A 17,473-nucleotide genomic window follows, 5' to 3' on the forward strand; every position below is an offset into this window, starting at 1 on the left:
TTCTGAGGAAGGATTGTGTGGGCCGCTGCTTGACATCCACACACGAGAAGTCATCACAAACACTGTAAATGCGGGCAAATAAACATCGCAAAGGTTTGAGGCATTTTAGCAGAATGTGATTCACGCATTGTTTGTTATATGTGAACGCCTAATGTTGGAAAAGTGGAATGCTAATATCCGTTCTGCTGTGTTCATTTCAGTGTCTGGAGGCGAGGGTTATCAGTCGATTTTCAGGCCCTCCTTCAAAAACAATCTTTTAAGCGAAAATGCAACATTCTTGGATTTTTTTTTTTAACAGAAAAGTTTCACGTTAACATGACAACCTTTTGAAAACGATGTCTGTTTATAGTGAATTTGTCGCAATGCTGAAAAAACTAGTTTTCATGTAGTTGTTTGTTTTTGTGATGAAACACTCGTGTCGAGAACAATGCGCGATAAACAACACCAAAAGGAACGGGCACTTGTGTGGACAGTTATTTTCCATTTGCTCGAGCGCGAGCAGAAGTATTTCCTACGGCTGTGGTGTGCATGGCCATGGGTTTCCAGTGGTTCTTACTACTGTTGCTGCACACGCAGACACACAGAACGCAACAAAAGTTTTTAGATTTCAGGCCAAATGTTTACTGAACCAGCAGAACTCACGACGTCCGTTCAGAACCTGCCTGAACAGATGTTGATTAGATGGTAAAGCTACATTACGAGCAATAAAGGTAGCTCGATTTTATTGATCTGGGGAGTCTCAGTTGTGTTCATTTGTGTTTCAAATTAATGTAAAAACCTTCAACAAACTCACTATTGACAAACTCGCACGCTATAAACTTTTAAGTGTTTCAATGCCTCTTTGTGCCAAAAATTCCAAACACCTGAAAACTTCTCCGGATCTTTGTGTAGGTGAGAAGAGTTTCAATGGTTTTCACTTTGTTTGTTCTACAGAGGCTCCAAACTTTTCAGGTTTTTTTTTTTTTTTCACTTGTGTATATAAATATATATTTGCTATTACCCTGAGCCATGCTTCTAATGTTAGTTAGCTGCCTAATGTAGCGTAACATTGAATCCTGATTCTGGCAGACGAGAGCTGCATTCAGCCGTTCAGCCCGGCGAACACAGGAGTGGAAAAGTGCTGCAGCTTTCAGCGCTGACAAGAGTTTAAAGTGAGACATTAAAGTACGAATCCCGAGCAGCCGAGCAGGATGAAGGAAAAACTCATCTTATTGTGCCCTGACCTCAGGTGATTGTAAAATGACAAATCATTTGTCTTTGAGGAATTCTGTCGACATCCTGCTTCCAGCCGATAAGCGGTCTCAGGTATTCATCACTGCCTCCGTGTCTGCGGGGCGGACGACTGCCTTTAATCCAGAAAAACACAACTGGTAACAGGATGAGGCGGCGGATTAATAGCTGAAAAAGAAGCCGGTGACAACTTTTTTTTTGAGAACAGATAAGGCGGCTGAGACTTGTTTTTAAAAGCTAATCGGTGCTCATGACATGCGTTTCAATGAAAGATTCACGTTATCTCCACTCTGGACCGCGTCATGCTTCTTCCTGAATTTGTTTGGAGCTTTGTTGAGCTAATTAGCTGCATTCATCTCAATGAAGACATAAAGAGTTGTTGGCACTTTCAGAGAATGCAGTGGATTATATCCCCCCGAGGGCTTCCAGGTATCAGCGACAAGTTAATTAATCTTGAATTTCGATGGTTAAAATCCAGCAGAATCAAGCAGCAGTGATCAAAGCGAATATTCTCCTCATGACGGCGCCTTTCATTTCTTTGGCCACCGTTTGTGCATCGCTGAGGGGATCACACCAAGGTGTGGTGAGCTGAATATCAACAGCTTCACAGGAATGTCCTTCAGTCACCCATAGAGGAAACGGAAAACCTCCATGAATCTGCATTTTCCTTAACTTACAGTCAATCACTGTGTTTGGACAACAGGCCACTGATAAGGCAGTGGAGGAGTCATGTCAGTAAAGGTATTCCCATGCCGCAAATTGTAAAATAGCAGTTCAGTTTTAGATCTTTTGAAAGACTTCATCAGAGAAACAGTGAGGGATCCACAGTGGGATCCAACCTACTGTCACAGGTTTTCACAGCAGATGACCCTCCGAGTGCATCCTCACCAGTCGGGGCGAGTTGAAGGCTTGGTCATTTGAATTTGCATGCTTCCAACTGGAAACTAACTTCCCTGCTGTCCAGACGATTGTCTTAGAATGAAAAACAAAACAAAACAAAACAATTTCACTCAACACTTTTCAGGCTTGGAACAGAATAAATAGCAACTACACAGTTCCCTGCATGCGCGTGAGTTTTTGCATTACCAAAACGATCAACAGCACCATCTAGTGGCCCGGCATGAAAACAAGATGGTTTTTGAAAATGTTGCCATGTAAATGTGAAACTTTTCTGAAACGATGTTTTTACTTAAACAAGACACAGATTTCGCTGAACATCACTTCTGTTTCTGTACACCTGATTCAGAAGATCATAGGTACAGTGTGTAAATTTTTTCTCCAATTTAAAAGTTGAAATTGGAGATTTCGAAATTTGATGCATAATATATACACTTTTACTGTAACATTAAATTCATGCAAAAGTAATTACTTATTTTATCACAATCCATGAATGCATTGTAAATTAACAGCATAAAACTCATTTAAAAAGTGCTTCATCTCTATAATAGCAAAATGTTAAGAGCGATTCATGGTCGGGAAACAATGTTGAGTAATGAAAAACATAGAACGTGCGCTGCAGGTTTGGTTTTTGTGTTGGTTTGTATTTGATTTTGACTTTAAATCGCTCTGCAGAGAGGCCGTCTTCCACTGCTGGAGCTGTGGCTTTGGTAATGTGATCACTATAAGTGAATGAGACACGCACATCACGCAGGAAGGAAACTATGGGATGCTTTAAAATAAATTAATCAGACCTTATTAAAATTAAATTAGCTGCTAAGACTCCCACACAGTTTTTCCTTGTTCAGTAATCTGGCAGCTTCAGGTTGACTCTCGAAGGAAGGGGATCTTTTAAGGAGTTTTTTTTTTTTTAAAGGGAGAATTGTTGCAAATAAAAAGAAAATTGATGTTTGCTGATATTCCTTCTATTGTTGCCACGTTATTGCTGCCCCAATATAATTCCTCAGAATGTAGTACAGACCAAATAATAGCTAAAATGAAGCTTCACATTGTGTTTCTGCTAATCTGGTGCACAGAAGGTTTTTAATTTGATGCTGACGCTCCTCTGTATTTGCTGGATTATTAAGCAGACATTTGTTTTGCACACGTTAAAAGCATTTTAATGAGGTAATGTGTCAGTCCTTCTGCCCCATGTAAGAGGCCAAAAGCAATGAAGTCCATGAACGAAACACACCAGACAGATGCTGCTTTGACTGCTCATGCATCACTTCCAAACAACTTCCCGGTGCCTGCATGGGCGGAAAACAGCTCCAAAAGTTGTATAGAACTGGCAGAAAATCAGTTTTCATGGACAGTCTTTCACTATAAAACAACAGGAAAAAGAAATAAACAGTGTTTTATTTGTTTGGAAGCACCACAAGCCACAGAGTGAAACACTGATTCAGATTCATTTGTAACAGAAGCTGACCTTTGAAAGCTTGGGATGGGCTGAATGAAGGTACTTTTTCATACTAAACTTCAAAGTCTTTCTCTTTTATATTCGTTATCCAAACAAGAGCTGACACGTGTCACTTTCCAGCTTTCCTCTCTGTCACTGATTGTATTCAGGCCTTTAAAACAGAGGTCACAATTATAATAGACAGACTCCTACACCATCTCACTTCCTCAAAGCCGTCACTGAATGCTAATGATTTCCAGGACTTCTGAGTGTTTTGCCCTTGAGGGGTTTGTGCAATCTGCAGAAATACCACTAATGTTTGAAGAGATCGTGCGTGCGGAGTTCTCTGACAATGTCCCCTCCGTAAGAGTGTGATTATCTCCTTCATCCTTTGGCAGGCATGGACGGATCTGCCTTCCACTCCAGTGTGCAGGATGGCAGGCAAAGTGTTGCATGTGCATTTATACATTCACCAAAAGCAGAAAGCTTCTCTTGAACATTTAAGGCCTGACTTACAGTTTTGGCTCGCAAAGCACTTTGTGGGTGATGAACTAAAAATGAGACCATGAGGAACATCAACGAGGGGTTCACGTGCACCAAGTCCTGTTTACACCTGCATGATCTGCTGAAAATATCAGATTCTCTGTTTGGGTTGGACCTGGTGGAGCAGGAAGTTATCAAACATCTCGAACTTTTACAGCAAAAGAAACTGAACTGACAAAAAAAAAAATAAAAAAAATTAAACCACATTAATGAAGATAAAAAATAGCTCCAGAAAATAAAGCGGACATCACAGAGAATGTCTTGTAATAATATTTGCAAGCCAAAGTGGTGCGGGGCCTGCTGAGAAAATGCATTTCACCACAATAACAGCAGCATCTCTGCTAAAAGCTGAGTCGATGTGCATCCCTTTGTCAGAATCACTCAAAACAGATTCAGCCATTGAGTTTGCACCAACTTTCATATCTGTAAACCTTCAGTAAATCAGGCCCTTAATGTTATTTAGGACATTTTTTTTATGTCCCATTCACACAGCATTTTCAAGTGAAAAACCTTTGTTGCATTTTAGGCATCTTTTTACAAGACAGCAGCGACCAAAGTCACTGAGAATGCAACTTACTGAAAAATTGGTAGTTTTATAGTCAAGTGTCTTCTAATAACAATTCAAATTTGGTGTCTGTCTCCATGAATATCTGTGCTGTCATTAATATTTACATTATTTTTGCTGCACATCGTGTGTGCTATTGTTACAAAAAGAAACAACAGCACTGACCAGTGGCCTGGCATACTAACTACTTTTTTTGGCATTTCTGCTGCTGTCATGTAAACGGATATAGATTTTATGTAAAACTTTTTTGAAATGAGGAATTTTTCACATGAAACGTTGTTGTGTAAATGGGGCCTTAGTCAGTTTCTTTGAATACAGACTGAAGTTATTCATCCAAATCTCTCTGACAGTCCAGGCAGACTGATGTGACGTCTGAAGGTAATGAAGTTAACTTCTTCTGGCTCCCGGACACAAGCTCTTATCAGCTGAAGCTGCTCTCCAGCGCCGCTGATGAACACAGATATACATGCGAAGCTTGTGCTGAACCGTCGTCCGCAGGGAGCAGACGCTCCAGCATGCGGGTCAGACAGCTTCCCCTTTAATTCCAAGAGAAAGGCGCAACACCTTGGCTGATGACGCTGAGGGGCTCTGCGAAGTTCGGCTCGCTGACAAACAGCACACCTTCAGCAGATTCCTGCTCTGGACTTGTGCCCTCTGAGACGGGTCGGTGCCGACGGACGAGGAGGAGGTGGACGGCGCCCTGCAGCCGGCCCACGAGGAAACGCTGGCACGGTTCTGGACTGAGGGAGCAGGGGTGTTCGGTGCGGGCCCCACGCTGGGGGCCGGAGCGGAGACGTGGCCCTGCGGTTTGATGGTCGGCACCGCCGCCCTCAGGCAGCCGCCACGCAGCACGTTGTGGAAGGCTTTCTTGAACTCCCGGCTGAAGCAGGGGTAGATAACAGGGTTGATGCAGCTGTTGAGGTAACCCAGCCAGAACGTTATCTTGAAGACGGTTTCAGAGGGCTTATACGACGGGAAGACAGACCCTGCAAAAAGCATGCGAAGAGACAGGAAGCAAACGAGAATTACCATCAACTTGTTCTACTTCAACAAGTACATTTGACATTATTGTCTCTCCATGTTGATCTTTGACCTTGGGCCACAAAGTCTAATCAATCCAGCATTCCCTCCAGATGTTATTGAGGTGAAACTCTGAAGCATGAAGCAGACTTCGCTTGAAGACTTGCGGTTGTTAAAATGACAAAACTGGAGTTAGACACTCAAACATAGAGGCACTCCGGACAATAAACTTAGCACTTTAGACTATAAAGATACAAATGCCTCCAGTTCCACACCCAGATAGAAGTAGCTCCCATTTAGTAAGCTAATAAATCTGCCAGGGCTCAATGAAGTCAGAGCAAATAAATCAAGCAACTTACAACCTTCTCTTCATTCTTTCTTATACTCTTAGACCCTGTTTACACAGTGATTCAAGAGAAAATGTATAATTTTGGCATTTTTGTTCAAAAAAGTTTCGCATTTACACCGCAATGTTTAACATTGTTAATGTTAATTTACTCAGAAACCATTACTGTGCAGAAGAACTATTGACTGAGTGCAGCCTTGGTCTACATTCAAGGCTTGGTTCCAATTCAGAGTCATGTATTGCCAAACTCGATTTGCACTCACAAACATTATTGAGATAACTTTGAATTGCACAAAATACAAATCGAGATTCATAAACATCTGGTTATAAAGATGTCTGCAGGCTGAATGTCCGGTCCTGGTACAACTCTCCTCTGCAGATGTTCGGTCACATTATCGCCCTTGTAGCTAAAAAGAAGAACACGCCTGCATCTCCAGGTGACAAAGTCTTCCCGGCTGAGCCGTGGTCGTTTTAAGAACATCTTTAAGGGACCCTGTGGAATCTGTGGAGCAGTAATAGCTCTGTGAACCAATGCTTCTAATGAGTGGGTCCCCAGCCTGAAGGGCCAGTGCAATACGTTTAGCTGCTTGCAGCTTCCTTTTCTGCTGGTCAGCAGTATCGAGGATACTCAGGGGTGATGCGGAATGGAGAGCAGCAACGGACCAACAAAAGCGCAAAACATTATAAGACTGCATGTAAAAAGAGGATTGGATAGGTTTTTAACAGCAAAATGGGCTTTAATACCCATGGTTTGGTAATGATGCTTTCAGCCGTCTCGTGTGGGTGTAATGTTTCATTGTTCACACCCATATTTTCGGCCTGAGGGAGGATAACAGTTTTAATCAGCTTGGTGCCACTCCCACGTTCGTCTCCACAATTCAATTCTGTTCCCTTTGACTCCCGGCTGCCAAAAACTAGAAATCACAGTGAGACGTACGAACAGACAAAGTAGCAATAAAAAAAAACAGCACCGTATTCTGCAGGAGTGCGTGAAGCTTGTGAAGCTCCTTTCAAAATGGTCACTGCTGCACAGAACACGTTAAAAGAAATACAGCAATTTTCATAAACCCTCCAAACCATTTGTGAAAATGATAATAGTAAAAGAAATTGTAAATGGGCTTATAGAGTGCATTTCTGCTACTTTTAGCCTGTCAGTCACGTTCATCCTTTCTCATGCACACAATGGCAATGGCAGCCATGGATGATGCTCAACCAGAAAGTTGGTTTTTCAGATCGAACGCTGATCACAGGAACGGTGGAAGACTTTTTTTTTTTTTGCAGCTGCCCATATCTATTATATCTCAAGTAATTGTCGGAGTCTGTGCAGGATTGGTGTGCTTTGTACTTTGAGAGAAAGGAAATCAATACAGACATATAGCGACTGGTTTTCGTGGTGCATATACAAGAGAAGAATTGCTGTGATTGAACACTGAGTGCTCCGTAAATGTTCGCTTTTGGTGAGGATCCACCAAATGTTTGTGAAATCTGTAGTGTGGAGCACATGTCTGTAAACAACAAGGTAATAAAAGCTGTTCAGATTCAGGCAGAGGTCTGGTCTGCTCGTGCAAATCTTAGTTTAATTGCTTCTATAGCTGCGTAAAACACCATAAAATGCCACTAATGAACTGCAGCTACAACATTAATGAGCTTAATTGCCATTCTGTATGGGCTACTGCAGCACACAACACCGCTGCGGCTGCAACAGGTGCCTCAGTTGCTCACAGGCTATTTGCATTTGAGGAAAATTCAAAATGGGAAGAAAAACAGTCCAGGTCTTCTACCTGCGAATCGCTGACTATCAAGGCCTCAGAGCGCAAGCGAGTGCTGCGCCGTGAGCCGTGAAGGTCTGTCTCAATTGAAATGCATATCCGCCCATGACAGGCTGCCTCGGGCGGCTACAGGGTGACTGAGAATGCCTCCTGGCATTACAGTCCATTAAGTCTCATGCTTGTTATCTATAATAGCTTTCATAGGAGGGAGCAATAGTTTGGCTCATTCCATTTCATTTCACAGCAGAAGCCTATTCGGCCACAATGCGGTGTTTTATTTGTTCTATTTGGCTGCTTGTAATTGAATTTGGTGATGTCTCTTCAGAGGAGCTCGGTCAGTGTGGAGTCGAGGCGCGGCAGGGGAGCAGAGAGGTCCTGCCCGGTGTCGTGTTCATGATGCATAAACATATCGTCAAGAAGCATTATACAAATGATTCAGGCCTCAACAGCTCCTGGATCACAATAGTTCCACAGCGACGGCGCTCGCTCCCACCGGGGCTCCTGTCACGCTGACGTATGAAAGCCTCTGTTTGTATTTTTAGAGCTGGCAGCGTAAGAGCCAGCATTGATCTTTCAGTCAGGAACAAAGTTCTGGAACATATGGAGGTCTGGCTCAGCCGGAGTGGACCAAGAGGTTACATCCTTTGTTTGTGCTACACTCGATCGCTGGTATTGCTGCACAAGCAATGAGCACAATTCATTTTACAGGAAATTCTCGGCGAAAATGGAATTCACGGAAGAATAAACCTCTTTTGTTCGTGAAGTGTCGAAGATGAATTAGGTGAAAATATTTATTCCGCGCCCAAAGGAAAAGCTATAAGTGCAGTGCAGCCAGTTTTAAAAATGGTTTTGAATGGAAGAATAGCCAAAGTATTTCAGAACGGGAATTTTTTTTCCCCCCAGCACTGCAACAGCACTAATAATAATGATGATATGAATACAAATACAATAAGTGTGATTTGAACTTCCTGGGGTGAAACCAGCTCCAGTAGTTCGCCCTGCTTTTGTTATTTTGTGGTCTCTTTAAAAAAATAGTCTACTGGTTTTCCCCATGTGGGACGAGGAAAGGATTTTAGCATCTTGTGTTAAGTGTTTTAATATGATTTTAACAGCGATTTGATGACCTGGAGGTTTTGTGCAGTCTGGACCTCCAGGAACGAAGCTGATTAAGTTCCTCCAAAGCTCTAAAAAACTGCTGGACTTACAATTTGTCCAAACATTCACAGGAACGGATGGATTAAAAGTCCCTGACCTGTACCCATTTCTTGAGTCTGTTCTTGATTTAGATCCACATGGAAACATTATCTATGTTTGTATGCATGTTGAAAAAAAAAGGCTTCACAAAGCTGCAGCCACAACTATTAACTGTCACTTAAAAAAAACCTTACTGATTTCACACACTGATCTGACCTGACAGGACCTTTTCTTTCTGCTCGTTGCACTGATGAAGCCAATCTAAACACAATCTGCACATAAAGATCAAGGTCTGAAATGTCAGGTCATAAAACTCACCCTTTACTGTCTCATTACTCGACCGGCAATCCCATGAAATTGTCTATTTTGTCAGGTCAACGGTTCACTCGAGTCCAAATATTGAATTTGCCATGACTCAGCAGGAAAAAGACAGAAGGCTGTCTCAGTCTTTCTGTCAAACACAGTATTGATGAAAAGACATTATTTCCCAACAGGCCTCTCTCTGAAGAAACAGCACATATTTTTTGAAACAACATTTACAGTTGAGGCTACAGAGGCTGTTAGAGTTAAACCACGAACACAACAAGAGAGCTTGAAAGTGAATTCAGCCTCCATTATTTTCCGAAAAGCTGCGGACGGCGTGTGAAGAGTAGTGTACAGGTGCAATGATTTTTATTCACCGTTGTGCGGCTGAGGCATGGAATAATAGCGTTGTTCAGGGTGGGCTGGGCGTTTGGGGACAGAACAGGTTGTAATCTTGACAGTTCCTGTCAATAATATAAATATCCACAGGGGAAGTCGCAACCTTGAGCAGGGGTGTCAAACACGAGGCTTGTGAGCCAAAACTGGCCCACCAAGCAATTCATTTGAACTGTGTGCTGAAAATACATCTCTACTGTGAACAAAATCTGGATTTACAAAAGTTGCCAATCATCCTGGATTGTATTATTCAAGATGTGCCTCAATGCTCACCGCTGAAAAACTCGGTCAAAACCTTAAAACACATGGATCCTTCAAAACAGGAGCAGTTAAACAGTTTTCAGCTGTTTCCGTGTAAACGTGAAGCTGGGAGCCCCCACCAGTGACTCCACAGCAGTTTTTACTGCCCACTTTATCGAAAGGATCCAGAATTAACTGAATTTTGTCGCATTTATTGGCGATTTTGTGCATAATGGCAAGTTCACAAAAGGGGGCAATTGATTAGACCCCGAATGTAAAACAATTGTAAACGTAAACCCCTCAAATCGATCCCCGGATGTTGAGGAAATGTTTCACGCTTTCAGCTCCTCACCTGCACACTGACCCACGCCAGATCTTTGACTTTTCATTCTCTCGTGTTTTAGAAACTACTGACAAAAATATCGCTGTCTGAGTGAGTTGTGAGACGTCCAGATTAAAGTGAAACTATTAAAAGTCCATGTGGTACCATGTTTCATATAAAGGTTTTCTTTTGAACCAAACTTTAAGAAAATGTAACGCCAGGAAATTCAATCGAAAATGTAAAGCACTGGTGGACTTTTGACTGATGTTACATGGGCTTGTCGGCTCCTGTGTGTGGGATATCATAAAATTATCACACACTCAAGAGGTAGAAACAAATATCTTCTTCTTCAGGCCAGCAACGAGTCTTAAGCCCCATTTAAGTGAACAATTTAAGTGAAGAAGGAAAACTTTGATTGTGTTTTGGAAGTGTGTTTACACTACAACCAGGCTCCCAGCCTCTGAAAACAACAAAAAAACTTTGAAAATGACTCCAAAGGTGGAACTTTTCAAAAATACCCAACTCCTTCTCTGTGGGGATTAGGGAGAACTTAAATTCTGTGGCAGAAAACGCAACTTTTCTGAAAAATTGTTGTGTGTGCATACCACCGCTGTAGTAAACAGTTCTTTTGCACATGTGCAAGCAGATGGACAATAACAGTGTTTCCCTCCTGAGTGTCATGCCTCCCAGTTTATGTTCTCCTGGACTTGATAGTTTTATAGTTTAGAGCCACCCAGAATAACAATCCAGCATCATCTGTCCATACAGGATATTGAAGGACATGTTGACACGGAGACAGATAAGGAATCAAATCTATCACCTTCTGACTGAGCGACAAACTGAGCCACAGCCGCCCGCAATATTGCTGCATAAATGCAAAACTTTTCACTTGAAACATTGTCGTGTAAACAGGACCTTAGAAGGGCGGAAAGAATGCTTAAGTGTTTCTTTTTTAATTTTGTTCATTGACATTAATGAAATAACAGGATGAGCATATTGAAGGACAGGCAGGAGGCATCTGCTGATTTCACGCATGACGACACTTTCAATATGGGAAAGTGAGTGTAAGTGTGTGTGTGTCTGTGTGTGAGACTGTATCCTGCATGTGATCCAGCTCAGTGCCACATTACAGCAGTCTGGGTAAAGCAGGTATGGGAAATACATGGATGAGTGAGCAAATGTTGAGACTTTAACATTATCAGACATGTCTTTAGAGGCCATGGAAGTGTTTATAGAAACCCCAATTCTATATGCTTGCATGGTGGGATGGGCGGAGCTAAGAGTCATCACACATTTTAAAGCTTTTTACAGGAAAAGAGCAGGAAAAAAAAGAACTTTATCGGCTAAAATAGTCCAATAATGTCCACATAATCATGTAGCACAGATCAAGAGATTAATGAACATTTAACAGCAAGGTTAGAAGACTTGGAAATTTACTTGTCATTTCATGGGCTCTTTGAATTACTGTTGCATTTTTGCGCAGTCGTTGTGTATGTGGTAATCCTTGTATTAAAAGAGCTGCTAATCAGCTTAGGAGAAACAACAGCTTCCAGTCCGCCTTTTGTGTACACTGGGATTACTCTCCAGGCCTTTAAACGTAAGCCATTTACAAACACACACACCTTAAAGATGATAACGCGCACGGCGAACATCTGTCCAAATGAAGTCCCGAGTTCCTCCACGCCTTTATTCTGACTCACTGCAGTGAAATTTCACTTCATGTAACCACGTTAAATGCTTCAGCATCAATCTCCGAGTGTGACCTGGGGGGGAAACCGCTGACAGACTATTACTCTTAAGTACAGCCCAGACCACTCCGACACACACTTATCCTTTTTTTTTTTTATTCCAGAAGCAATTAAGATTGTAGATTAGACTTCACAAAGGAGAGTTTCTGTCCTCTCCCCTATCTTTGACACCATCTCCGTTATCACCATCTTTGACAAAGTCTGACAAAATGTTAGGGGGATCTATTATGGATAAAGATGAAAATATGAGGCTTTAGTGGGCTTGTGCCTTTTTCCCGAACCTCCCTATAAATGACTGCGGCAGCAAAATCAGCCTAAATTGGTTTGTTTCTATTCCATCTTCTGTCTGATTACTTTTCATCAATTTTGTCTTTTTTTTCGTCCAGAGGAGACCTCTGGAGGAAAAGTGACAAATCATGACTCAATTATAATATAATTGTCAACATTTCAGCAAAAGATGAATCATTGTAAGAGTCCTGCCTTTACAAAGTTATGTTTTATATAATTTCGTAAATTTGTTGTTGTCTGAAGAGTCATTACAACAAGAACACAAATAAAACATTTCTTAATCACGCCCTAAAATTGCACAACTTTATAACCGTTGGAGTGACATTATTGTGTGTGCTTAAGAGCAGATGTGATGCCGCGCATCTCTTTTTGGAGCCGGATGTGATTTCAAGGCGATTTTAGGTGATGCCACTGTTTTTAGGGTGAAATCTGCACGAAGCGTCTGCGTCTGGAAGGAGGACGACAACATTCCTGCTGCTCTTAAAGGGGATTTGCATGTGAATGTCGCTACAGGTCTTCATGGACTGAGCCAAACAAAGATGCTGCTGACACACGGGACTGAAACACACTTTGTGCGAAGCATTACAGCTGCAATCATCTACAAGTGGTTCTCTTGTTACAGATTTGCTGAGTCTGGAGCCAAACCAACCACAAATTAAAATATGCAGTCACTCTATAATAAGAATAACACATAGAGCGATTATTATTATCACCCTGGATTTATGTCAGATTCCATGTCTGTAATGTCGACGTGTCGAGGATAATTGGCTGATACGTTCTTTACTTTTGGAGAAATGACTTGGCTAAAAGCTTTGTTTCATCTATTTCAAGCCATTTGCTGAAGATACTTGACACTTGCAGGAACTGCTCCCTGCCGTTAGATCGGTCTTTACTGAATTAGTTTGCCCACAGTTCTTTATTTGCCAAGTTGTGGCTCGTTAAGAAAGACAAAGTTCTGTGCAAAAAGTTGGAGGCAGGTGTGAAAAATGCTGGAAAGTAAAAATGTCTTCAAAATAGACTGTCAGAGGATGAAGAGAAGAGAAATCAGTGTGTGGTTTGACCCACCCTTTCTCCTTCACAAAGGCATCAATTCTTCTGGGTACATTTTTTTTTTATCTCTGCAGGGAGGCTGTTCTCCAGCTCCCTGCAGACCTTCTGTGAATGTGAGCCGGCTGCTGCATCCTCACTTTCACCCATATAGACTTCGTTATGTTGAACTCAGGGCTCTGTGCCGTACTTTTTGGTTTTTAGGCTCCTATTGAGAAAAGATTTCTGAAAAACACTGGCTGTAGGTTTGGGGCTGCTGTTTTCTGCTCCAGAGACCTTTTTGGATGAGAAGCTCCCAGATGACAGCGGACAATGAATTAGGAGCATCCATCACTCCTGTATGCAACTCCTGAAACATAGTTAAGACTTCTCTGCATGACTGAAGCACATTAGATGTTTGCAGTTCTGATGTGTACATGTTTACCAGACTTTGTCTACCATGTTTACCAGAAATCCAAATTTTCAGTGGACAACAAGATAACCCTAAATTATGTTTGGTTATGTGAAGGCAGAAAACCTTTGAATAACATACAGCAAGTGGAAATGCTTTAGTTTTGCAATTTCGTTTCCGAAAAGTTTCCTTTTTATAACACAACGCATTGAAAATGATGTTACACTGATATTGCAGAAACGCTGATAATGATGTTTTAATTTGGGCCACTACTGGGTGCTGTTGATTGTTTACTAATGAACCCAGGCAAGTGAGCGGAGAATAATACTCCATGGACATACACAGACATTCTTATGGTCAAATGATGGAGTTGGATTTCTATTCTGGGTGAGTGTCAACTATATAAACCAATTCCCAGGAGAATACGGACAGACAGTCATGACACTCTGGAGCAAACATTGTTATAGTGAAGTTTTTTCAAAAAAGTTGTGCTTTCAGTGACTTTGGCTTCTGCGGTTCTGTAAACAAACACCAAAAACACAGCAAAAGTTTTGTGTTTTCAATTGAAAATGTTGTCTAAACCTGTTAAAGAGGTTGAACAAAGCACTGGTGAGGTTTTTTTTAGGTCAAAATGAAGCTTTACTGAACTTTCCAATAATTAATTAAACTGTATGTATAAACCCAAGGTTTTGGAAAATCTGCATTTGTGCAAGAGAGGAACAAGAGAATTAAAGGTGCTGTAGGCAGGATTTTGCTAGTCAATGCTAATTTTTCTGTGTTTTCTTTGGATTAAATGTTAGAGTATCCATTGATAATCCTTTAGGAGTGTAGCATAATTGCACTACCGCGAGGGCGCAGCGTTTCCATCTGTCTCTGTTCTGGGCTGAAAAGGAATCTCGACAGCTCCAGGTATCTTTGACCAATCAGAAGAGCCCCTGAGGCTCTAACCGTGATTGGTCGAGGGGCGTTCGTCGCACGTTCTTGTGGGAGGGGCTTAACTTGCATAAGGGCGTGATGTCAGAGAAAATAGGACTGGATTGGCTGTGCTGGGTTTCAAATCGCCATCTTAGATGGGTCAAATCGCCATCTTGCTTAGGTAACCCTAAGCAAGATGGTGGAGATGCGGAATCCTGCCTACAGCACCTTTAAGTTGCTTCTATGTATTCCTAAAGTTTATAATGTCTAGGTGCCATTTGAACGTATCCTGAAGATTATCGACGGCGTAGGTATTTAAAATTCCAAGTGGACATAATTTCATTTCAAACTTTGTTGTTGTCACATGATATATATATATATATATATATATATATATATATATATATATATATATATATATATATATATATATATATATATATATATATATATATATATATATATATATATATATATATACATATATATATACACATATATTCTTTCCATTTCTTCTGTTTGACAAAACATTATCACCAAAGTCATAGGTAGGTAAAATCAATTCAATTTTTTGGAACCATTGTGTTGCCTTAAGTATGTGTGACTAGAGTCAGTAATTCTAACAGACAAACAAAAAGACCGTGATGCGTTTCATCGCGTTCAGTGGTGAGGTACCTACCGATGGGTAAAACCAGAAAAAAAGGGAGCCAGCAGAGAACGAAGCACCCGACTACGATGCCGAGAGTCTTGGCTGCCTTCTCTTCTCTTGAAAACTTCAGGAGCTTCGGCAGGTTAAAAGATGGCCGTTTGGGTCTCGCGGTTTCCGCGACGTCGTCCTGTTTCTCCGTCTGAAGGCTGCTCCCTTTGTGTATCCTCAGAATCACCCCTTCCATCTCCACGCCTTCACTCTTCCCGCCCGCTCTGAGGGTTTTGGTTCCCTTCTTGGCCACCATGTACACGCGGCAGTACATGGACAGGATGATGGCCAGCGGGATGTAGAAGGAGCCCAGTGCTGAGAACAAAGCGTAGCCCGGTTCCTCGGTGATGCGGCACACCGTCTCGTCTTCCGGGTCGGGCTCCTTCCAGCCGAACAGGGGCCCCACGGAAATGGCCGCCGACACACCCCACAGGGCGGCCACCGCCGTCAGGCCCCGCCTCCCCGTGGCCATGGCGGGGTACCTGAGGGGGTAGCTGACGGCCAGGTAGCGGTCGATGGAGATCACGCACAGGCTGAGGATGGAGGCGGTGCAGCAGAGGACGTCCAGGGCGGCCCAGACGCTGCAGAAGGACCGCCCGAACACCCAGCGCCCGAGGGCCTCCGAGGTGGCCGAGAAGGGCAGGACGGCCGAGCTGAGCAGCAGGTCCGCCGCCGCCAGGTTGGCGATGAAGTAATGCGTGACGGAGCGCCAGTGGTGGTGGACCAGCACCGACAGGATGACCAGGATATTCCCCAGGACCCCGAACACCACGAACACCAGCAGCACCGCCCCCAGGACCACGGCTTTGGCCACGTCCACCTCCGGGTGGGTGCTGGAGCTGCAGTTGGGGCAGTGATCTGCCGCAGGGAGAGAACTCGAGTTCTCAGCAGGAACCATTGCGATCAGAGGTGTTGAGTGCGCTGCAGGTTGTGCCACACCTGTTCCTTAATTACCAACACTCCTCGCCCCCTCCGCCGCGCTCCGCTCCCCCCGGCGCGGGAGATGAAGAGAGTTTCCCTCTGCAAACGCTCCTCCAGTTAATTCGCGGCGCCGCTCTTGCCAACACTCGGCGGATCACGTGTCTGCTTGGCAGCATGTCACATTTCGAAGGAGTAGCGCCGCCACAGTTTGTCATATTTAGTCCAGGAAATGCTTAATAAAAGCAGCAGGTACTCATGTTTTAAATGGCAGTCGTTGATGGATTTGGGTTTGTCATGTTTTAGCTCCGTTGGAAGGTTTCACTGCAGGAAATCTGTTAAAAGCAAAAAAAAGAGAGAAAGTATATTCAACAACAAAATTCAGAATCCAACGCCTTTCATAAATACCTCCAAAAACAGGCGCATTACTGCTGAAGTACTGTTCTGTCTTCGCCAGGGTGGGAAGAAATGAAAACAGAACAAATTAAATGTTTAAAAAAAGCCAATTACACATCAAGCAGTTCTGATTAAAGAGGAAAAATATCATTTAACAGTCTCCTTTCAGGGGACACAGTCTCTTTATGTGCAAATTCTTCTCCCCTCATTACAGCTGCAGCACAGAAACACAGGGTGTGCTCCAGTAAACTGAGGAGAAGCACAAGCAATTTCCTCTTCACCAAAGAAAAGAAAGAAGCAATGCAGTCTGCCTGCCATTTTTTTTTTTTTTCTTTTTTGCATTTCCACTCAAAACACTGACAGGCATGAAATATCCCTCTATTAGCTTTTGATTTTTCTTTAACCTTTTATTTAACCAGGGAAAATCGATTAAAGTGAGGCAGCGTTTTTTGGACAGCGAGGGTGGAGAGGATTATATTATACTGGGAGGAAGAAAGAAACAAGATAACATCAAAAAACAACAGAGGGAGACATAGAGGTCGTGCGGCAGAAATAATGATCCTCGGAGGCAAGCGGCGAATCATTTGTGGCATTATGGGAAATCCAGCCGACCGTGCATACACTCGCAAAGACAAATGAAAGCAAAGGGCTTTTTTTTTTTTGTTTAGGGGATAGACATTCAAGCCGGAGCCTCCGGTGGCTTTCTTGAAGGTCTTATGTCTCTAAGCTCAGCTTTAAGTCATCTGCCATATGACAGGCCAAGAACTGAACCTTGAGGAGGTCACTATATTACCCCGGCGAAGGCTTCGG

The 17,473-nt window shown here is 42.7% G+C and overlaps 1 protein-coding gene across 1 annotated transcript; it reads right to left on the reverse strand.

Annotated features, from left to right (window-relative positions):
- Positions 1-4,818: 4,818 nt before the first annotated feature.
- Positions 4,819-16,247, reverse strand: adra1ab (adrenoceptor alpha 1Ab). The gene is made up of 2 exons (XM_030084129.1): positions 15,332-16,247; positions 4,819-5,659 (listed from the first exon to the last, which is right to left on the reverse strand). The coding sequence occupies exons 1-2, from the start codon at positions 16,245-16,247 to the stop codon at positions 5,196-5,198; spliced, it is 1,380 nt and encodes a 459-aa protein (XP_029939989.1). The 3' UTR covers positions 4,819-5,195.
- Positions 16,248-17,473: the final 1,226 nt, after the last annotated feature.

The sequence above is a fragment of the Salarias fasciatus genome (genome assembly GCF_902148845.1).
Source record: "Salarias fasciatus chromosome 7 unlocalized genomic scaffold, fSalaFa1.1 super_scaffold_4, whole genome shotgun sequence".
In the NCBI taxonomy this organism is placed as follows: Eukaryota; Metazoa; Chordata; class Actinopteri; order Blenniiformes; family Blenniidae; genus Salarias; species Salarias fasciatus.